At 45.8% G+C, this 23,768-nt stretch overlaps 1 protein-coding gene across 1 annotated transcript in view; it reads right to left on the reverse strand.

Moving 5' to 3' along the window:
- LOC148019831 (P-loop containing nucleoside triphosphate hydrolases superfamily protein) overlaps positions 1 to 23,768 on the reverse strand; it is a 121,069-nt gene that overhangs the window by 88,722 nt on the left and 8,579 nt on the right. The window contains exons 3-5 of the mRNA XM_087700017.1: positions 23,308 to 23,471; positions 22,922 to 23,072; positions 22,717 to 22,827 (exon numbers count right to left, since the gene is read on the reverse strand). Of these exons, the coding sequence (XP_087556143.1) occupies positions 22,717 to 22,827; positions 22,922 to 23,072; positions 23,308 to 23,471 (426 nt within the window). The remainder of the gene's footprint in view (positions 1 to 22,716; positions 22,828 to 22,921; positions 23,073 to 23,307; positions 23,472 to 23,768) is intronic.

Raw genomic sequence — 23,768 nt, forward strand, 5'->3', positions numbered from 1 at the left:
CTTCAGTCTCCCCTCTAGAGTCTTCTAGGGATCTTCAACCGTCAGAGAGGGAGCCTTCTTCAAATAAGGAGGATCCACTTTCCCATGGTGAGGGGGAGTCCCTTCCACAAACAAGTGCTTTGCAAGTTCCGGCAGCTACACGGTCTCCCTCGCAGCAAGAGAGTCTCTTAGGATTTCTCAGTGGTATAGGCAGCTTATGTAGGATTCCGGTGTTTCTCACTTTCCTGCTACTCCTTCAGGTCCACGCAGATCAGCCCGATTACAAGCCCATCGGGGTAGTTCACTCTGTGTGAACTATGCTCTTATGTCTAAGATTCTTAAGGATTCCGAGCCTTCCTGTTGGGGAGGCTCTTAAACAGGATATTTGGAGACACGCTATACAAGGTGAGCTCGATTCCATCGAGCGCAATCAGACTTGGAAGCTTGTACCGCGTCCCAAGAAGCAAAAGGTGATAGGTGTGAAGTGGGTCTTTAAGACCAAGCATATTGCCAACGGTTCCTTGGACAAGTATAAAGCTAGGCTTATTGCCAAGGGTTTTACACAGCGAGCAAGATTGGATTATTTTGAGACATTTGCTCCTACGGCTCGGATGTCTACTATTCGAGTTATTCTGGCTCTTGCAGCCCACCACCGTTGGCATGTCTATCAAATGGATGTCAAGTCAGCCTTCTTGAATGGCGTCCTTGAGAAGGAGATTTATGGTTCACAGCCTCCCAGTTTTCTTGTGCAAGGGAAGGAGGATCGTGTCTACAGGTTGCGGAAGGCCCTTTATGGCCTAAAGCAAGTTCCTCATACTTGGTACCAACGGATTGACCGCTTCTATGTGCAGAGTGGTTTCCATCGCTCCGGTCATGATCCCAACCTACATTTCAAGGTTGTGTGTGGCTGTTATGTTTTGCTGATTGTGTATGTTGATGATCTTATCATTGCAGGGAGCGACACTCAAGAGGTGGATCACACTCGAACTATTCTTCAGCAAGAGTTTGACATAACGGATCTTGGGATTTTGGAGTTTCGTATGGCCGAGTGTCAGCCTATTTCTTGCCCCATGGACCATGAGTCCAAGCTTGTGCCAGATGGAGTTCCCCTTACTAATCCCACCCATTACCAGTGCCTTGTTGGCTCTTTTATCTAGCTAATCCACACTCGACCAGATATCTCTTTTGTGGTGGCTTTGTTGTCTTCTTTCATGCAGACTCCTACATAGGATCACTGGAGGGCTGCCTTGTGTGTCCTTCAATATTTGCAAGGGACTTGATCCTGCATGATCATGTATGGAGAGGGGATCACTCTCTTTGGTTGGAGTGATTCTGATTAGGTAAGTGCTGTAGATTCCCGACGATCCACTACAAGCTATGCTTTCTCCCTTGGATCGAGAGCTATCTCTTGGAGGAGTAAGAAGCAGCCTACTATGGCTCTTTCTTCTACAGAAGCTGAGTATCAGGCCTTATGTTCAACCACTATGGCAGCCATTTTGCTCTATCTTCTATTGGCGTAGATTGGCTTTCCACAGACATGACCTACCGAGCTATGCGTAGACAACTAGAGTGTCCTTGCTCTGGTCAAGAACCCTATGTTTCATGCTCGCACAAAGCACATTGAGGTTCACTACCACTATGTACGAGAGTCGATCGTAGATTCATAGCTGGTGATGGCCTACTGTCCCACGGTGGGCAATGCAGCTAATCGCTTCATAAAGCCTTTGTCTCAAGCTTCTTTGCTTCATCACATGACGTTGTCAGGTCTTTAGACCCTCCCAAGATCTCAGAGGGGGTGTTAGCCTGCCCTATTTTGTATGTCAGTCTGTCATCTCCTGGTTGTGAGCTCCTGTCTGTCAAAAGATGACGTACCAGCGAGACAATAGGATTTGCGAGGAGGAACACGTAGTGAACTCGGCAAACATGGAGAAGAGAAGGAAAGAGAGAAGAGACTCTGATGAATGGAAGGATGAACTTTTGAATCATGGAGTGAATGTGATACAAGGCAACAAGGGTGCCGTAGCACAAGGAAGATGATGAAGACAACCACGAACCAGGAACCGCAATGCCCTCCTGAAGGGGTGTGAGGGTAGTGGAGAGACTGGAGAGAAGAGATGACGGACTTAATGAATCAGTCGTAAGAAATGAATGAGAGAGTGGCCTATAGATAAGCACAGTCAGTCTAGGATGGCGCCCCTTTTTGGGGCTGCAAATCCTAAACGCAAAACGCAAAAACGCAAAAACGCAAACTGCAGGTGAAGGGTGAAGGGTTTCTCAACACCCCCTCTCAAGCCCAAAAAGGGGAACAAGAGAAGAGTGAGGTGGAGATGCGATGCTACATGCTGAAGAATGCTCATGCAACAGGTGCCACTTGGACAGTGTCCCTCGTAGGGAAATTCTTCACTTGCCCAAGTGCCCTAGTACAAAGATGATGAAAACATGCAATCCACAGGACGAATGTCGGACTTTGTGTGGTGCCGACAACCATAAGGATATGACCATACTCGATCTTGAGAGGTGGCTCCATGCTGACCAAGTGACCAAGGCAAGAAGAGGTAAAGGACCCGTAAGATCCAAGATTTCCACCGCAAAGGGAATCTTTAGTAAAGAACAGTAGATAGACTGAACTGGAGAACCCGAAACTCAACCTCGGGAGAGAAGCCACTAGCTCCGTGCATCCATGCTGGAAGGAATACGAAGGCCTCATCACCAAGTCCCGGTTGAACCTCCGAGGTCCCGATCTAGGTGGTACCTGAAGATCCTGGGTATCAATAGAAGAGATGACTGGTCGAAGACAACCACCCCAAGAAAGTAGAGGATGGGTGAAGAACTTCATGTAGAGTAGGTTCCCCCTCTGAGGTGGAGGTGGAGGAGCCTCCGCTGAAGTCGAAGAAGAAGTAGATGCCCCCTCTGAGGGCAAAGAAATAACATCCACCTCTAAATCCCCCTCTAAAGAGAATAGGAAATTCAAAACTCATGTATCACGGACTCCGAAATATCTGATGACGAAGGAAGTGCCGTCGATCGTACAGAAGAAGGTATCTGGGGTGCCGAAGAGCGCCCAGAGGTAGCCTCTCTGACCTAAGTAGTCAAGGGTGGGAAAGGGTGGGGCTCAAAATGAGCAAGAGGTGGGCAACAGTTGCTGTCTCTTAGTGGATCAGACTGGGTAGCTGAAGAAGAGGAAGGAGTCGAGCAGACACTATCTCTCGAAGGAGCAAACTGACGAGGAGACAATATCAAACAATCACTGTCTCTCAATGGAGCGGACTGCAGATCCGTAGGTCGTGGAAGCCACTGTACCTGAAAATAAGTGGGAGAAGACTGCCGCTGGCATTGCGACGATCTTCAGAGGTCATAGCACCAATCGATCCTCCATGTGCTCAAAAAGACTTAGTGCGCATCGGATGCATCTTATTGCCTTGAGCATAATACTCTGATAGCTGATGTGGAACGATCTTTGTGGCCCAGAAAGGAGAGGTGGCACAAGGAGTGCCTGGTGGAAGATGCCTATACTCCGGAGGGATGGGGAGCAAAGGTCAAAGTCGGCAAGCATTAGTAGTGTGTCACGTGATGCCACAATAGGAGCACCCAGTAGTTTGGTCATCTCTTGGTAAAGAAGCCATGGATACCAATGTGCCTTGCTGAAGAAGAAAGAGGTCAGCCACCATGAACCTTGAACCATGAACTGCAATGTCCGCCTCAAGGGATGTAAGGGTAGTGTGAAGCACGAACTGCAATGTCTGCCTCAAGGGGTGGGAGGGTAGTGGAAGGGTTGGAAGTGAGCTGCTAGTGGAAGGACGATGCGACCAGTAGTAAGAGGTTGCAACCAGTAGAAAAACGTAGGCGAGAAGAGAGAAAGACTAAAACCGCAAGCAGCAGGTGAGAGAAAGACTAAAAACGCAGGCAAGACAACTTGCAGCAGAGAGAAATACTAAAAACGTAGGCAACAGAACTCTGATGACGTGGCAGGCTGTACAGCACCAGATCTGCACAGGAACAGCAGTCGCCTGGCTGGAATCAGCTCCAAACTGCGTGAAAAGGGCTCGAAATCAGGCATCAACTGATGGAGACAGCAATGGACAGCTTCGGCTGAGATGTCCTCCCCGAACGGGGTATGGGCAGCAAGCAGAAACACCTAGAATCTACAAAAACTAGATTTTGATGCAGCAAAAGAAGAAGAGAAGTGGAAGCCGAACCCGCCACTGGTCTTTGCATTCACTGGAGTGGAGGATCTTTGCCGCTGTTTGAGCAGATCCAACTCTGATACCATGTCAAAAGATGACGTACCAGCGAGACAATAGGATTTGCGGGGAGGAACACGTAGTGAACTCGGCAAACATGGAGAAGAGAAGGAAAGAAAGAAGAGACTCTGATGAATGGAAGGATACTTCGTCAACAATTGGACGAAGTCGAAGCACTACTTGGTCATGGTGGGATGAGGTTGATGCAAGGGTGCCATTGAGAGGTGGAGGGGCTCGTCCTTGGAAATGCAAACTTTGCTCTTATGTTGGCACTAGTGGGACTGATAAAGTGAGAGCCCATCTTCTACACGAGGAGGGGAAAGAGATGCGTTTTTGCACCGATGTATCAATTGAGAAAAGGCAAGAGTTACTTGACCGCATAGCCACTTCTATGGGGAATTCACATGCCAGGAGGACTCCAAATATAGCAATGGATCCAAGAACATGGACTCCAAGGCCAGCAGGGCATGATGCTTCATGTAGAAGACCACCAGGATTAGTGGCTACGCAACCTTCTCGTGGGCCATCAATGGCAGCAGGTCGTGGTGTTAGATAGAGTTCATTGCACACTTCATGGGAACCAAAGAAAAAAGAGGAAACAGATGCAGCAGTGGCACGCTTTTCTTACCATGACCATATTGCATTCAAATCAGCCAGGTCACCTTATTTTTTAAATATGGTGACAAAGATTGCAAAGTATGGACCCTCATATAAGCCCCCTTCATCAGCAACTATCAGGACTACATTGCTTAAGAAGGAGAAAGCAGCCATAGAGATTGCAATAACAAATATTCGCAATCAATGGGCAAGAAATTGAGTGATATTCATAGCAGATGGATGGAGTGACACACGCCATAGATCCATACATGGCGTTGTCGCATATTCTCGTGGAGATGTATACTTTATTGGTAGTCATGATGCTTCGGAGACTGGAAAGAGTGTAGATGTATTGGCATCTGAGTGATGCAAGGCAGTGCAAGCTATTGGGGCAGAAAATGTAGTGCAGTTTGTGGCAGATGGTGAACTTACAAACAGGGAAGTAGGAAACATTTTAATGGCAATGTATCCACATATCACCTTTAGTCCATGCATGGTGGGGACTTGCCATAGATTGCATCTCTTGTTGCAAAAGGCAACAAGATTATCACATTTATATGTAATCATCAATACTTGCATGCTGAGTTTCGTAAGAGAAGTGACAAAGAACTTCTCAAATACTCGGATACACCATTTGCATATAACTTTCTTATGCTTGGTCGATTGCACTATTGCAAAGGTGCAATTAGGGAGCTATTTGCTAGTGATGAGTATGAAAATTGGACGGGGGCTGCCACTGCTACTGTTGTGTTATGTAATGCATATGTCTCTGATAGAGATTTTTAGGATGAGGTGAATCGCACCAACCAAATGGTTGATCCTATTACGCACATGTTGAGGCTTGCAGATGGCATGGATCCATGCATTGGAAAGATCTATGAAGGTATGGATCGCATGATTGAGAGGTTGGAGAGTTTGGAACCAAATGCAAACAGGTATGAGCAGATCAAGGAGTTATGCATCAGCATATGGAATGAGTATGACTCTCCTATGCATGCTGCAGCATATGTGCTTGATCCTGAGTTTCAAGGAAAGATGCAAGAAAGAGACCTTGAGGTGGTCAAGGCTTGGAACACATTGCTTGCCATGCTTTATTCTAGCCGTGAAATGCAACGCAAAATTAAAAATCAGCTCTCTATGTTCCGGCAAACATTAGGGACGTCTGGTACAGAGGATGCACTACAGGACAGGACAAATATTGGAGCTGCTTTATGGTGGGAGGACTACGGGGCAGAAGCTCCAAAGTTGCAGAGTTTGGCTATTCGTATTCTTAGCCAAACAATTAGCTCTTTTTGTTTAGAGTAACTATGGAGCTCATTCAATCACATTCACTCAAAGAAAAGAAATTGTCTTGGTACAATGAAGACGAATGACCTAGTTTATGTGAGCTCCAATCTTTGCTTGCTAGCTCGTACGTCACTTGCAAACGCAGATTCTTTTATACGTTGGGAAAAAGATGACGATGATGATGATGGTGGTGATGGCAAGGATGTTGTTCAGCAAGATGAGCATTCAAGCACAGTAGAGCCATCTTCCATGAATTAGAGCGCTTAAGCCTTAGCAGCTAGCCTTTTGGAACTTTAGAGTATTGTCTTGGAAATTGGGGCTCTTGTAACTTGGATCTTTAGACTTTAAAGTTTAGTGCATATGTTGTGTCTTTGCGATGCACACTTGTTGGACTTATGCAACATTGTTGATCACAATATTGAATCATGAATGCGGCAATCCATTTCTGATTAAAATGTTTTGAATCTTTATTATTGTTGAAACTTGATTATTATGTCTCTAATTTCACGAATTATGGTTGATACGATATCTCTCTAGATTCTAAGGCTTAAGTGTTGATTCTCTCACTCTCTCTCTCTCTCTCTCTCTAGAGATTACTAGACAGCAAGAGAGCATGGAAAAAGATGCATGAGAACCAGCCACCCCTACAAATTACTAGACCGGATGATTGGCATGGATATGCTTGCACACTCTATGATGTTCCTGGCCAAGAGCCTATGCCACTCCCCTCAACCTCAAGACCAGAAAATTGCAGATTTTTCACAGAAAAAAAAGTGAGGAATGCCATATGGAAACTCAAAAATGGAAAAGCCCAAGATCATGATGGTTTAGTTGCTGAACACTTTGCGCATGCCTGTGATATTTTGGCACCAACGCTGGCTCACATCTTTAATAGGGCAGTTTGTGAGGGATTTCCAACCTGTTGGTCAGACCATATTATTGTGCCGCTCTTTAAGAGTGGAGACCCCGCGCTACCTAGTAACTACCGAACTATCATGATTGGACACATGCTGGCTAAGATATATGGCTCTATCGTGGAACAAGCATTGAGTGAATGGGCCAAGATGCATGGCCTGAGATCAAAAGGCCAGGCTGGTTTCAGGAGGGGATATACAACTCTAGACCATATCTTTACATTGAGGGCAATCATCAAAGAAGGCAAGGCATTCAAGAAAAAGATCTACTGCTTGTTTTGTGGACTTTCGCAAGGCCTTTGACACAGTGCCACGTGCTAGACTCATGAGAAGAATGCAAAACATTGATGTGCCTGTAGAGATACAGTGGAGTATCTATGCCTTGTATGAGACAGTGACGGGCAGAGTACGAACACCTGAGGGCATCTCAGATACAATCAATAGCACCATTGGGGTGAAACAAGGCTGTCCACTTTCATCGACACTATTTGGGCTGTATATAGATGAAATTTCAGAATATGTGGACAGCCTACAGGACTGGTGGGGCTGGAGCCAGCCTAGCTGGAGTGCTGATACCATTACTGCTTTATGCCGATGATATTGTACTTATATCTGACTCACCTGAGGGACTAAATAGACACTTGGATGCATTATCAGCTTTTTGCAGAGATAGAGATCTTAAGGTGAACCTTTGGAAAACTAAAGTTATGGTATTTAACACTTCAGCTGCTTGGGTGACAAGGGCTGAGCACCACTTAAATTTTGATGGAGAGCCAGTGGAGATGGTTAGGCAGTATGTCTATTTGGGGATCACATTAAAGGGACCACAGTTCTCTTGGAGAAAGACATCAGAGGCTTGTTGGGCAAAAGCATATTCAGCCTTAGGTGCATTGGAGAGGCAATGTGCTCACATACAATTTCATAAGCCGCGCACCAAATTGTGGCTTTTTGACACCCTGGTTACACCCACACTCCCATATGGGGCAGCTATTTGGGGCCCGAGTCTCTTTCACACGAGGAGACAGCCTTTGGGAGACCAGGATGGACCAGAGAAGGAATACTATGACGCGTGGGAGCATATGGAAAGACCACTGGTCATGATGATCTCACGTATGATACGAGCGAAGAGCTCGACCCCACATGAGATTATCAGAGCTGAGTTGGGAGTATCACTCATGGTGGCTGAGGCCTTGGTCCAGGCACTGACTTTCATACATAGACTATGGGAGCTCCCCCAAGATAGATACCCACGGCTAGCCCTGGCCTCTTCTAGACAACTAGCAGCAGATGGTGACAGACATTGTTGGTATGCTCAGATGAGTACATGGATGAGTCTACATGGGCTGCAGATTGACAGACTACCCCCCTTTGACCATAGCCCGGATTGCCCTACACTTGACCTAAGCCGATCAAAGCTAAACCATGTGATCAGAGCAGACATACTGAAGTTAGATACGAGAAGACCTGGATCCGACCCCCCTCCCCCCATGGCACGAGGATGGCACACTACCAGACCCACTTCCTTCAGGTATCTGAGGATGGTTTCATCACCCGACCCAATTACATGAACACACAGCTGCCTCATGGGCTACGCACAGTTATTGGTCAAATCCGCACCTCATCCCACCACCTGAGGATTGAGACAGGTAGATGGGAGGGTATACAGACAGAAGAACGCATATGCCCACTATGCGACAAAGAGCCAAAGACAGAGGAACACTACATCTGCCAATGCACTGTATATTATGGCATACGAGGCAAATACCACTGTCTATTTTGAGAGGGTTTTGGACCCCTGAGACGGATCATGCAGTTTGAGGATCAAAGATGCTTGGGATTCTTCCTCTTGGAGCTCCAGAGGCACAGAGCAACAATTCTACGGAGTAGGAGGCCCCCACAGCTCGGCTCACATAGACAGAGAGCAGTCACTGACTTTTTCATTGATACACGACAGAGTATGGCAGATACCACTACTACTGCCACACAGCCTACAGGAGTACATCATCATTGGACCTCCTCTTCTGTAGGTGTCCCTTTGGATAGAGCAGTGGCACTTAGCCGGTCTAGGCCCCCACGTCCACCCGGACGAAGGCCTAGACATCCACACCACAAACAAATTACAGCCATCATTGAGGGCCACAGGAGACAGATGCCGAGACGCCTCAGCCATGCAGAGATACACCTCCTTAGAGAACATGCATATCATTGATGGAGAGTTTTCCTTTTTCTACTCTCACTTTTAGATCATTGACATGTTTCCCTTTTTTAGGACGCTATTTCATTTTTTCAGCCTTATAGGCATGTTTTTCATCTTTTTCTCGTTCCAGATGAGAAACACACCATCATTGTATGTATTGCTTTGGTCTCATAGGCCACATTGGCCTTTTAGAGACGTTAATATACTCTCTCTCTCTCTCTCTCTCTCTCTCTCTCTCTCTCTCTCTCTCTCTCTCTCTATCTATCTATCTATCTATCTATCTATCTATCTATCTATCTATCTATCTATCTATCTATCTATCTATCTATCTATATATATATATATATATATATATATATATATATATATATATATATATATATATATATATATATATATATATATATATTAAGAGAGAGAGATAGATAGATACATGAAGTCCAATCTGATGCCTTCACTGACTCTCCGGTCTGCGTGCACGGGACTGATCAGTCCACAGCTTTGTATTCAACATTCATTTCAGTCAGTGCAGTATTTCTTCCTTCAGTTTCTGCTCTCTCTCTCTCTCTCTCTCTCTCTCTCTCTCTCTCTCTCTCTCTCTCTCTCTCTTCGTAAAAGGTAATTGTATTAATTACGGAAAAAAAGGTACAAGATTACATGATTACAAGAGGCACGAGGGCCCTAGGCCAACGTGTAGGAAATCCCCGTCCTAATGCACTAAAAAGGTTACACCAATCATGGCAACGACCCAAAGGCAATTGCCATATGCCAGGGATGCAAATCCTCCCAAGGGAGCAAGTCGGAGTGCCGGATGAGATCTAACTGCCAATGCAAGAGCCCTTTAAGCCTGGCAGTATGTCTCGGTACATTAGAGGCCGAATCAAAGAGAAAAGCATTGCGCGTGGTCCATATGTGCCAACATCCCCAGTATCTGAAAAAGTGAAATAAGATCTTCATATGTAACTGTGGCGGTGTGGGGTACTTTGGGCGCACAAAAACCCAATCGAAAGGAGTTAGTGAGGACCCCACCACTGCGCGCCAGATTTGCGACAAGAGTGACCAGATATTCTTGGCGAGCGGGCAAGAAAGAAAACGATGTCGGGCCGATTCCGCAGTAGTGGTGCAGAAGAAACAATTGCCATTCGAGATTCGACGCTTGGAAAGGGCCGAGGCAAGAGGAAGACCACCAATCATTACCCGCCAAAGAAAGACCTTGCATTTGAAAGGTGCCTTATTCAGCCAGCCCTCCATCAGCGTTGCCTGCCACCATGACAGCGATTTCCGCAGTCCCCAAACAGTATTAGCTTTCACACCCGGCCAGTGGTGATCTTGAATGAGAAGATGATACACCTGATTAGTAGAGGCCTTTTCCAGACTCAACCGGCCTGCAAGGTCCCACTCCTGCCAAGGACGATCCACAGCCAAGGCAGGAAAGGGTTGCCTACCCTGAAGCTCCGACAAAAGCTTTCCCCATAAACCACGGTATCCGCGCGGGATCCTGAAAAGTCTCCTAGCAGTCCGAAACGATGCGAGGACATTGCGAGTGGCAAGGGTAGCATCCGCAATCGAAGTCACACCTAAACGGGCCATGCGGTTGAATCTCGGTCTGAGCTGATGTTTGTATTCCCATGAAAGTAATCTCGATACTGCCAACAATTCCAGCTGAAAGGAGTTAGTCTGCAAGCGGTCCCCCACTGGATGCCAACGGGCCTTTTGGAGCACCGCTTTCCAAGAGCCGACCAAGTGCAGTAACAAAGAGGAAGAGGGACTGGAAAATCGAGAGTCAGCATTAAGGACATGCCACCAGGAGGCTCGAAGTCGTGTGTTACCATGGCGTAGCCCGCTGTCCTCAAGAAAATAACGGGCTATGATGGTCCACGGGTGACGATCCACACACATGGCACGAAAAAGAGACCAACGAAGAGCCAGCATATGAGTTTCTGCATCCAAAATCGCTCCACCACCCATGCGTTTCGGGGTACATGTATGTGACCATGAAATCCACGAAATGCCTGCCTGCAGTGAATCCTTCTTCCATAGCATGAAACGAATGGGATGAGTGAGAACCTTCAAAGTAGTAGGCATCCACGGCAGCAATGGCAGGAAATACGTTAGCATTGGTAGCATAATTGTTTGAGCCACTTTGAGGCGGACATGGAATGGCCACGCTTGCGACTTCCAATACATAAACTTCGCCGCCAGTTTTTGTGAAATCCACTCCAGTAGGTCCTTTGGCCGTACATCCACCCCCAATGGGTATCCAAGATGCCTGACAATGGAGCCACCGGAAACCACCTGGCCCTGCCAGCCTAATGACTGTAAATCAGGCTCCGTGCAACTGAGAATGGCTGACTTAAAGGCATTGATGCGAAGACCAGAGGCCTGACCAAAGAGCGTCCAAACATCTAATGCCTTTCGAATGTTGTCCCTGTCCGCCCGCAAAATCATAAAGGTGTCATCAGGCAAAGATTGGCTAATGAAGTGCTGCCCCAAAGGAAGAGACAATCCTGCCAGCTGAGCAGAAGCCGCCATTGAAGATAGCATTGAAAGGACCGGGTGAGTCGCCAGGGCAAAGAAGAGAGGACTCAAAGGGCAACCCTGTCTAACCGAGCGTGCAAGGACAAATGGCTCTGTAACCCCACCATTGAGCATGACTCTTGAAGAAGCCACAGCACTAATGGTGTAGATCAATCGGGACATCCGAGTACCAAAGCCCATAGCAGACATGAGATCAGCAATGAAAGACCAGTCCACATAGTCAAACGCCTTTTCCAAGTCCAATTGAATCAATACCACTTCCTGACTAGAGTGCCGCGCATAGTCAATAGCCATTTGCACATTTAAGATATTATGCAGAATGTTGCGGCCCTTAATGAAACCATATCGGAGAGGATGCACAATAGCTGGAAGGTGCTTGTGAAGCCGATTCGCCAGCACTTTGGAGAAGATTTTATACATCGAGCCCATCAAAGAAATTGGTCTCCAGTGTTGCAGCATGGACGGCGAAGGGACCTTTGGAAGCAGTTTGATAAGGCCTTCTTTCCATGAGGAAGGCATGACCCCTGTGTCCCAAACCTGCTGAAACATGACCGCCAATGGTTTCACCAACTGCGTGGCCGAGTTCTCAAAGAATTCATTAGTGAGACCATCCCAACCAGGACTTTTATCCTTACGCAGGTGCAACAAAACATCCATAACCTCCTCCTCGCAAATATCCGCCTCCAAAGTGGCTTGCATATCAAGTGGAACCTGCATGATAGAAGACCGAGCGGGCATGCGTAACCTGGCTAGAAGGCGAGGGAGAAGAACCAAGAAGTTCCATAAAATAATTTCTGCACATATTGACAATGGTTTGCGGATCAGTGACCATGCAACCTTCCGAATCCTGGAGTCTAGTCATATTTTCGCGAGCCGGAGAAGCATGCAAGCGGACCAAAGCCAGTGAGTCCTCTGCTGCATGTCGACGTCGCCGACAAAGAGAGGCATGATGAATCCCATACTGCCGAGCAACCCGCTGCACATTAGAGAGCAGTCGTGCAAATGAAGCCAAGCCCTCAGAGGCGAAGTCCAATAAGAACCTCTCAATTAATTGCTGTATATAGCCCTGAAAAATTGGATGCTTCAAATAAAAGGAGTTGAAACGTAAAGGGAGCCTATCCAGCAACTGCATAAAACGTGCAATAGGTTGTGCCCGCATCTCAAGCTGGAGGGGGAAATGGTCCGACAACGCATATTGCTGCAAGACCTTCATTTCTAGCATCTCGGGAAGAAAATCATCCCCCTGCATGATATACATTCGGTCCAACCGCGACCAAGTAGTTGCATATTGGGCGGAATGAAAAGTAAACCCTGAAAAAGAAGGGTGAAGCCACGACCAAAGATCTTGCTTAAGTACGTGCAAAGCAAAGGAATTCCACACCCGGCTTTCCGGCGTATCCATTACCGAATGCCCTGAAGTGGACTGAGAAGAGTCAACACACATATTGAAATCTCCCATCAAAAACCCCCTTCGGCCAAGTGACATGGAGCCCTGCAAAGTCGACCAAAGATCCCGTCGAGATGCGGGATCATTCGGAGCATAGAGGCCCAGCAACCATAAAATCTCTCCTTCAAATAAGACTTCGATTTTACCAGAAAGCGGCCCTGCACATCATTTTTAACAAGAACAGGGTGGTATTTCTCATGGACAATCATCAGCACGCCCGAATAGTGCGTGGCATGTGTCCCTGCATAAAACAGACGGAATCCATGACAATCCACAACTTTTCCTGCTTCACCGTGACTTTTGTGCTCAACTGCACACAATACATCCCACTGGTTCTCATGCAAGACAGTCCACATGGTATGTTGCTTATGGCGAGAGCAAATGCCTCGCACATTCCACGTGGCTATCTTCATATATCTTCAAAAAAAGGAAAGTCAGGAACGAGGCGCCTGTTGCCTCGATTTCACCTTTTCCGCGAGAGCATCCAGGACACCCTCATCCAGAAAATCAGCCAATACTACAAACGAATTCTGGCGACCTACTTTAGAGGTAGAAGGAAAATCCACTGCCTTGGGAGTGGGGCGGGGATAACGCCGATCCCAGGGTGTAATCACATTACCTTTTGTATCAAACGCCAGCTTAGCAGGTGGGCCCTTGGGACCGTCTGTATAGACTTTCCTTGTAGACTGATTACGGGAGGCAGACGGGGCCATAGTACGCGCAGCCTGCTGTGAAGTGAACATTTCTTTCCTGCACATATACGTGCGCACGGAATCCTGCGAAGCATTAGGCCCAGGATCCGCCAGGCCTGCATCCAACTTTATACCTTTTTTTTTACGTGCCTCAATCCAATCAGTGCTACGTGAATCCAAACCCAAGACCTGTTGTTTGCCTTTATCCACGACATTAGGTGGCTGAAGGGCCTCCTGTGTCGGGGCATCAAGCACCATGTCATCCTTAGGTAGCACAACCTGCGCATCCTCGGAAGACGGTTGCCTTTCAAGGCATTCAGCCATAAAATGCCCCAATTTACCACATGAAAAGCAGTGTCCTGCAAAGTGCCCCATTTCAAGCGAAAATGCAAAGGATGCATGCCAGAACAATTGAGGCGAAGCCACGCAGACCTTTTCCTGGCCGTGTCCCATAACATGCATAAACGGTTTCGATTCATAGCCCTGAGGCTTGGGGGAACCAACACCGTTCCCACAACTGCCATCGCATCCTTCAACAATGGCCAATAGACCGCTGGACAATTTTCCACTTCCAGCCACACCGGGCATTCTCGTTGAAGTCGAGATTAGGGTTGACAATAGTTGTGCGCCTCTGTAGAGAAGAACAAACGCGAGCACGCGGACCCGCGGACAGCACAATCGTCGAACCAAAATGGGTGTCTGCAGGCGTGGCAGCGTGACGGGACAGTAGAGAGGCGCAACAGAAGCCGGGACGATCCAACGCGGCGCGCAGGACCAGGACGCGAAGAACAAGGCCTAACGGAACTGCAGGGCGACGGCGGCAGGGACCCCGACCCCAGGAGTGACGAAACGGTGCAGGCGGCAGGTCACGACAGGGCGCAGGTGACGAAACGGTGCAGGCGCAGGCGGCAGGTCACAACAGGGCGCAGGTAACGTCACGACAGGGCACAGGTGACGAAACAGTGCAGGCGCAGGCGGCAGGTCACGTCACGACAGGGCGTAGGCGGCAGGTCGCGACAGGGCGCCATCGACTCTCTCACCCTTCTCTCTCTCTCTCTCTCTCTCTCTCTCTCTCTCTCTCTCTCTCTCTCTCTCTCTCTCTCTCTCTCTCTCTCTCTCTCTGTGTGTGTGTGTGTGTGTGTGTGTGTGTGTGTGTTCCTTCTTCCGTTGCACACTCTCACAAGACCAGCTAACATGATCAAATGCCGCTAACATGATCAAATGCCTTTTCAAGTTCAAGCTAAAGCATAAGAACCTACTGGTCTAAGGCTTTGCCATAACCAATCCCCAATTTCACATTCAAAATAATATGCATTATATTCCGTCCCTTAATGAAACCATATTGACATGGATGAACCAAGTGCGGGAATACTTTCTGCAATCTATTGGCAATGATTCTAGAGAAGATTTTACACAAAGAACCCATAACAGAAATGGGTCTCCATTGTTTCAAAGATATTGGAGAAGGAACCTTAGGCAACAACTGAATCACAGCAATCTTCCAATCTGAAGGCATCCTACCAAAATTCTAGACTTCTTGACACAATCGAGTTAATGGGTCCTTAAGTTACTTAACATGGGCTGAAAAAAGCTCATTAGGAAGCCCATCCCAACCATATTTATGCCAACAAGTGGTGTGAAGAAAACTGCTAGGATTTGCCTAGGGGACACACAAAGTGTACGCCCACGAAAAAAAAACAAAGAGACCAGACAAAGACATAGAGCGCAAAACTCAAACCCTAAACGCAAAACGCAAAAACTCAAACCCTAAATACAAAACTCAAAACTCAATCACAGAAACTCAAACACAAACAGAAGAAGGAAGACAGAGAACACAACTCCGAAGTAAATGAACGTTGTAAATGAATGTAAGAGTGTACAGTGTGCTCAAGGGCAGAGCAATGTTGGAGTGTGACATCCATCAGAGACGGATCCCAAGTCTGTGACCACCAGTCGGAGTGTGACATGCTGAATAGTGAATGGCACCAGGCTGGTCACCAAAATGCAGCAATCTAGAGGCTGAAAACCAGTAAAGTGTACCACCGATCGGAGGCTAGAAACTATGCACAGTCTGCTGTAAACAACAGGTTGAAACAGTGTTTGATGTGGCTGGCGATGACTCGATGATCAGATTGCAGCAGATGATCTTGTTGCCAGCAGCTGACGTCAGTATGGATGAAGGCACCAGCAGCAGGAGCAAACACGGATGGAGTGGTAGCAGTCTCGAGGGCTGGACAGCCACGTGGGAGGAGGCTGATGGCTGAAATCTGCACGTGGAGTGAGAAACCTGCACAGACAGAATAAATTTGAATGGGGACAGCCTGTCTATTTATAGATGTGGAAGGGCACCCCAAAAATTAGGGTTTTCACTGAACTCCCTCGAACCGCTCCTTGTTTTAGGGTTTCCACTGAACTCTCTCGAACCGCTCCCCATTTTAGCGTTTTTACTCTAAAAGAGAATTTTTTACTGTGTTTTGGGGCTGTTTAAGAGACTAATCAGCAAGTAATGCATATTGTAGGTCAACAACAAGTGGCAACCTTCTAAACCCATTTTTTTAGCATCATAAACAATTAAATTAATTTTCAAAATTAAATAGTTCTAAAAATTAAGTTTAACCCTTTTGACCCTCCCAAAATTAAATGTGCCCATCCATAGTTAAATTGGCTAGGCCATTTGCAACCTGGACCTCTATTGACCCGTCAAAACTAACACCAACTGACCAACAATTCACATAGTAAACTATGTGCATTGTATAGAGTTATTAGTTGTATACTCAAAATGGTCATTCGTGCTAAGAAATATGCCCCACAAAATTAGTTTTAAATAATAAAGCTATCTAAAAACATCTCAATAAATCAAGTTAAGTGCATTAGACTGTGAATAACATGTGTACAAAGTTTGAGTCCCATTGGTCATACTACCATTAGGGAAATAATAGTACAATGTATACTTGTCATTTGGTTTGACATAACTTATCACAACTTTTGTCTTTGACACCCACTGCATATTTGGGGTCCTTGGTCTGTTACCATGAAATTATTGCCATGTGCATCAAATGTGCTAAACAACCTTGCACATTTGATTAGTAACTTAATCAAATGTTATCGGCAACATTAAAGCATCTCAAAATTTCACATCCCCGTGACAATTTGTCATGGCTCTAAAGACACTTCTGGTGCCACAACATCATGGGGACATTCAAAAACAAATTGATACAATTGACCACATTGTTTCAATGTCCTACAAAAGTACCCCACTTTAACTCATATACAAAATGCTGCAATCCAGGAACCTGAAAGCGCAACTTTGTAGGACAAGGCTTAATTGTATCGTAGAGCAAGCAAGCTTTGACCATGTTTGTGGAAGCGAATATTGCATCCACTAAAACCTATCCAAATGCATGCAAGGGTGAATGGAAAAAGGTGCCAAACAAATGGGAAGGCAGATTCACCACTTCCTCTGCCTAGATTGACAAGCTTGCTGAGGCACACCCTGAACTACTTCCACAAGCTTCCATGAAACAACGAAAGAGCTCACAGCAATATCTGAGATGAGCTTCCAAAGTACGAAACAAGACCTCAAAGAAGCCTCTAGGGCCATTGTAAATTTCCTCAACAAAGTGTCTATGCATTTTCATTCGCAACAATGCCATTCAAAACCAAAGCCTCAACCATGTGCTGATACATGCAATCAAGTGGGTCTCTTCTGTAAAATGAAAGATGGCATCCCTCTGATGGAATGCAGCAATTTGTTGCAACACCAAATCAACCCCCAAAACTACCACAACATGTTTCCCCTCAGGCAAGCCTGCAACTCGCCCTTCATTTGCATGCATGTAATCTTGAGACTTGCATCAATACATTAGCCTATGAGAGCATATGCTTGTGCATCCACGTCTTTTCTGCCCACAGGAGATTGAGGGCACCTTTCTTTCAAATGGGTATCTAGGACTGCCAATCCCGTGATGTCCTCCACGGCTGGTCACTGTCAGCAGCCAAGAGAACCACACACTGTGCTTGAAACGGCCACGTCCCTATATACTCTGCTGCACAGTATGACCTGCAATGCTACATAAATAGGACTGCCAATCCCGTGGTGTCCTCTATGGCTCGTCACTGTCAGCAGCCAAGAGAACCACACCCTGTGCTTGAAACGGCCACATCCCTATATACTCTGCTGCACGGTATGACCTGTGATGCTACATAACTGTGAAAAGCAAAGAAAATACCTTGGTTGACAGAAGAACCCTGCATGCTGCTCTTGCTGCTCCCAACCAGCAGACAACTACCCCCAACAGGTCCAGAAAAATCCATGTCCTGCACCTGCAATACATGTGCTGGTCAGACAGGCACAGAAGTTCATGTGCAGCTGCAATAGGTGACAACCAGGTCCTTCGCAATGCCTACGGTCTGAGTACATGGCTGATGCAGACTAGCTCAACAGCACCTGTCGATGGAGTCGTGACCTGCAAATAGATCTGGCTGTCTATGGCAGAGAAGGAAGGAAGTGGATTCTCTTTCTCTGATTATCAGAGGATCCAAGCTATCATCTCCCACCACAGTCGTGTCAGAAGTGGTGCAGCAATGGAAGCATAAACAACATGCTGAAATAAACTGCTGAAACACAAGACAAGAGAAAGAATAAACACAAAAAATAGATGAGAACTCAGATGTATGCCCGGGAAACAGAATCCATATCGAACACGAGACAGTAGCATACAACAGTGAGTCACTAGCTGTGTGGGCACCCTAGCACCGGCTCCTCTCTCCTCAGAAGAATCCACAAATGATGGCTGAAGTACAGCAGAGGAGGAGGAGCCCTAGCAATACATAGGCATAAAATGGGGGGACCAATAAATGCAGTCGGCCAGCATTAAATGCTCCCTAGCCCTAAAAAGGGCACCAGAAAATGCCATTAAAAATACTATAAAAAGGCCACGGCCTTTGCAGCACAGACTCAACCTAAGCTGACTAATTTACTAACACCCTCTCTCAGATCAGGGGTGATCTGATACAATACAATAGTACAATGATGGAGTATCATAAACTATACAACATAGAACCACCAGAAGAACCATGGATATCCAAGCAGTGAGTGGCCAGCCCACCACCAAGATGCCTCGGAGAGTATCTGACGTCGATGTCTAGCATAACAGCACCACCTAAAAATAGAGAAGAATCATAGCAGCTCTCTGTGTTATGTCACTCAAGACATACAAGACCAATCTGCCAAACATGTCTCTAAACATGTGACCACGGAATCCCCGCCTTCGGCCAAAACCGCCAAAGTGTCCCCTCATGTGGGCTCCAGACGAAATCCTCCCGCTCTCTGTCAAGTAACCAACCCATCATGAACCTGGATGGCAATCCTAGCTCCAAGATTTGTACCTGCCACACTTTGCGCAATGCGTCAGGGATGTCCCTTTCTGGATCCTGTGCATCTGTATAGACATATAGATGAGGCACAGCTGCCCCATCTCACCACCCTCTCACACTCCCTCTTTGGCACTGGAGAGTCATGAAGGATATCCGCATCACCACCACTAGAAAGCAGCTGAGGAAGGTGCCACTAAGCCCTTCCCTCGATCCGAAGAAGAGGATTCCTTCCGCACCTTGGACTTCACCTTGGCGGGAGGATCGGGATCAAAATCTGAGGCAGATGACTCGTCGTAGGAGGCCGCATCCCGCTTCATCTTCTGCTCTTGGTTTTTCCTGGAAGCCGCTAACTCTTTGCAGTCCTTCCTTAAATGACCTTTCTTGCCACAGTGATAACACTGGGCCTTCAACTTCTTCATCTTCGAACCTCTCTCTGAAGCTGCAAAAGCCTCACCTAAACCTCCATAATGTGATAGAAGCCTCCCCTGTAGTCGCAAAGTAGCCTCATGCTCAAGTAGCATGGAGGACATGTGAAGAAAACTGACAAGAGTCGTAGATGTCTGCACCCGTAAAGCATTCGTCACTCCATCAAATTCCCGAGGAAGCTTGTAGAGTACCGCACCAACAAGATGTGCCTCTGATAGGGCAGACTGCATAGTACGAAGCGGGTCCTGGAGTTGGGTAACACAAAGTAGGAAGGATTGAATCGTATCTTTGGATTCAAACTTCAATTGCTGGAGCTGGCCCTCATGGTAGAAGGAGCCTCGTACATCAACTGTAACTTCGACCATACATCTGTCGTACAGGAGGTGACCGCCGGTAGGACTTCTTTGGAAATACACCGAAGTAAGGCCGAATAAGCATGGGCATCATCCGAATCCCAGGTAAGCACAGCCTCCTCATGGTTGTCTTCATCAAAATCAGATGGAACAAGAGAAGGTTATTGAGGACTTGCCACGGCTCTGTTAACTACGTACCGTAACCGTTTCTGAATAAACCAAGCCTTCATCACCGCACTCCACGTGTAATAATCAAGTCCATGGAGCTTGTCATCAGTGGATGTGCATGGAGGAGCCATCTAGAGAGGATTGAGAAAAAGAGTAGAGAAAAGAAGGGATTGGGAGAGGGAACACAGCCAAACCACAAGCACAGACTGCAAAAAACAAGAGTTCACAAGCAGGATAACCCAAAAACTGATCAAAAGAAGCCAAAATCTGCTGCACAAAGTCAAAAAATCAGTGGAAATCTGCTAGAAACAGCAAAAACGGCCTGTTCGGCCAGTCGCCCAGCCCAAAATAGTGCTGTAAACAGCAAAACGCAGGCTGCACACTGCCTAAACAGGTGTAGGGAACTATCGCCAGCAACCTGATGAGGAAAACACAGGCAGCAAGAGGTGTTGGACAGGCAGGCGATGCATATGCTGATCAAAACGCAGAGTACGGAAGCCAAAATCTGGTCACAATCAGGTTGACAGCAGTCGCCAAGGCAACAAAGGGGTAAATCAGTCTTGAAAACAGCAATAAAACACAGCAGAAACACAAATCCTAAAAAACTGATACCATGTCAGAAGTGGTGCAGCAATGGAAGCATAAACAACATGCTGAAATAAACTGTCGAAACACAAGACAAGAGAAAGAATAAACACAAATGCAGATGAAAACTCACATGTATGCTCGGGAAACGGAATCCATATTGAACATGAGACAGCAACATACAACAATGAGTCACTGGCTGTGTGGGCACCCAGGCACCAGCTCCTCTCTCCTCAGAAGAATCCACAAATGATGGCTGAAGTACAAAAGAGGAGGAGGAGCCCTAGCAATATATAGGCATAAAATGGGGGGAGCAATAAATGCAGTCGGCCAGCATTTAATGCTGGTTGGCCAGCACTAAATGCTCCCTAGCCCTAAAAAGGGCACCAGAAAATGCCATTAAAAATACTATAAAAAGGCCACAGCCTCTGCAGCACAAACTCACCCTGAGCTGACTAATCTGCTAACAAGTCGGACATTGTCAAGGGATTAACTCCCATCAAATTCTATCCTGACAGGAATCTTGTAGATGGTAGGAGAGCCAGATGCTCTTGTATACTTTGAGTCATCCTTGCATTGGCTTTTAGGTTGGTTTTCATTTTGTTATCGTTCATCCATGATGAGACATACCCATGGATCAGTTTCACTTATCATTTTGGTCTCCTAGGTCATTTTGGCCTCTGGTAGATGTTAATACAATCCCATCCCTCCCCTCCTCTCTCTCTCTGAACTAGTACAAACCCACAAAAAGGTCACATCCATGTATATGAAATCATGATTTTCAAGAGTTCATAAAGAGGAGCTGAGGTACTATGTTAGAATGCCATGTCTTCTTACCTTTACAAGACTTTTTTAGAAAGCCAAAGCCTGAACTTTTAAACAACATGGTCACTATAACTTCCCAATTCTACCTTCCTCTCTTTCTTACAACTTTCTAAGAATCCTCCTTCTGCAGTTACAACCACTTATTCATTTTGTATTGGAAGATCTTCCATCTGAGCCTCAAAGCCCAACACCCAACATTCAATCTTCCAATCTACTTCGATATTGTTTTCTCTCTTCTTCTTGATACAGGAATGCTCTAAACCTTAAACTTGGGCAACCACTCTCTTGACTTGTGAGAAAGGTATGTTTTATTTGGTTTGAAACTTTCCATGCAGCTGCTCTTTCCTTTCATATCTCTATCATCAAGCCTTAAGGTACTTCTGCATTCTGGTTTATAGGCTGCACGCTTCAAGACAACTTTCTTTTTCTTATGACTTTCTTAAATTTGGGGATGAATTTTGATGAAGCTTCTTCTCCTAGACGTTTTTGCCATGGTAGGAAAAGATTGAACCATTCTTAAAAAGCTCCCCAAAGGCATGTGCACAGTGCAGTGCAACTATATTCTTCATGAATAGTGCTCCATCATGCACTACAGTGGATTTTTTTGAGGCTGGAGAGATACACGATAGACACATGTACAACATCTCCACTAGATGTGAAAGTTTATTAGACTTTGCATGTGGGTATGGGAGCAAATCCTTTGGGAATGGAGAAAATCAATGCTGAAACCTCATTAACTAAAACGTTGAACAAAAATACTGGTAACAATTCAACCTTTTGTAGACAATTCTTTTGTGATAGTAGAGTGGATTTTTCAAAAAAATGCAATGAGAATATGCCCCTAAGAAACAGTTACTAAAAATTAAGAAACTGAAAACAGCAGCAATACTGATCCCCCAAAGATACAACAGTCTGGCATTCTGAACTGGCCTGAAGTGGATATTTCCACAAGCAAACATCCAAAAGCACATGGAAAAAAATGGCAATACTGACCTGCCATAAATACAGAAATCCGGCACTCTGAACTGGACTGAAGCAAATGTTTCCACAAGCAAATATCAATGATAACTAGCAAATTAGTCAATACACACCGGATCACGGAACTGCCTGTTGACTTGTTCAATCACATCACGCATGCCTTCTAGCTTCCCCATGATAGCATCCTCCCCAAAATCATTCTCTGCTCCAAACATTCGAGAAACCTGACCAGACAGTTTGAGCATTTTTCAACAATTTAACTCACTTGTAAATTATTCTATGAACAACTCTCCTACCCAAAACACATATTGAACATACTTGGCTGATCAGACCCCCAAATCTGTTCTTCAAGGCCATCATCTTGCCAAGCCCTTTCTCTAATGTTGAAGGGAACTGCAGCAGGCGCAGTGTATGGCCTGTTGGAGCCGTGTCAAAAACAATAACAGAGTAATCCATGGTTTGAACTAACCTAGCAAAAGAAGGAAGGCATCCATGAGATCAAGGAAGCAACCCATGAAGACAAATATCTTGCTTCATGCACTAAGCTAAATTAGACCAACTGTATGCTCACCTGAACATTTAACAAACCTTCCAAACTATTAGTCAAGAGCTTAAAGAGGCAAAAGTAACTTTCTAAAGTTTCCTCCAGCATTCCAATAAATGAAAAAAAACCAGCTGTGAATTGTGGCTAAGAACCTACATACTTGAGCATTTCTGCAAAACTCATTGCTTCATCAATGCCAGGGATTGCATTGGCTAGTTCCGACACAAATCCACCACTGTCCATGTTATCAAAATCTTCACTCTCCACGTTGGGATCAACTTCCTGAAAGTATAGCACAGTAAATACTACACCATGCCAGAGGAACTTAAAAGATCTAAGTACCTCAGTTAGAAAGCAAACAACTTAGGAAAGTAAACAGCACATTCAACTGTCACATACAAAATGTCAAGGTACATAACAAAATTAGCATCATAATAATAATAATAATTGTATGTATTTCAATAACTCAAAACTTACATTGCAAAATAAGATAACAAATGATTAAGAGCTCTGCCAGAGCAATCTCATTTAAACTTGATAAGGGATGTTTACTGAACTGTAAGATTAAATGAAGCAGACTATCAACCTGCTTGTTTCTAAGAATTTAATAATACTTTGAAT

The sequence above is a fragment of the Lygodium microphyllum genome, chromosome 19 (genome assembly GCF_053477565.2).
Source record: "Lygodium microphyllum isolate KBCC chromosome 19, Lygodium_microphyllum_v1.1.10, whole genome shotgun sequence".
In the NCBI taxonomy this organism is placed as follows: Eukaryota; Viridiplantae; Streptophyta; class Polypodiopsida; order Schizaeales; family Lygodiaceae; genus Lygodium; species Lygodium microphyllum.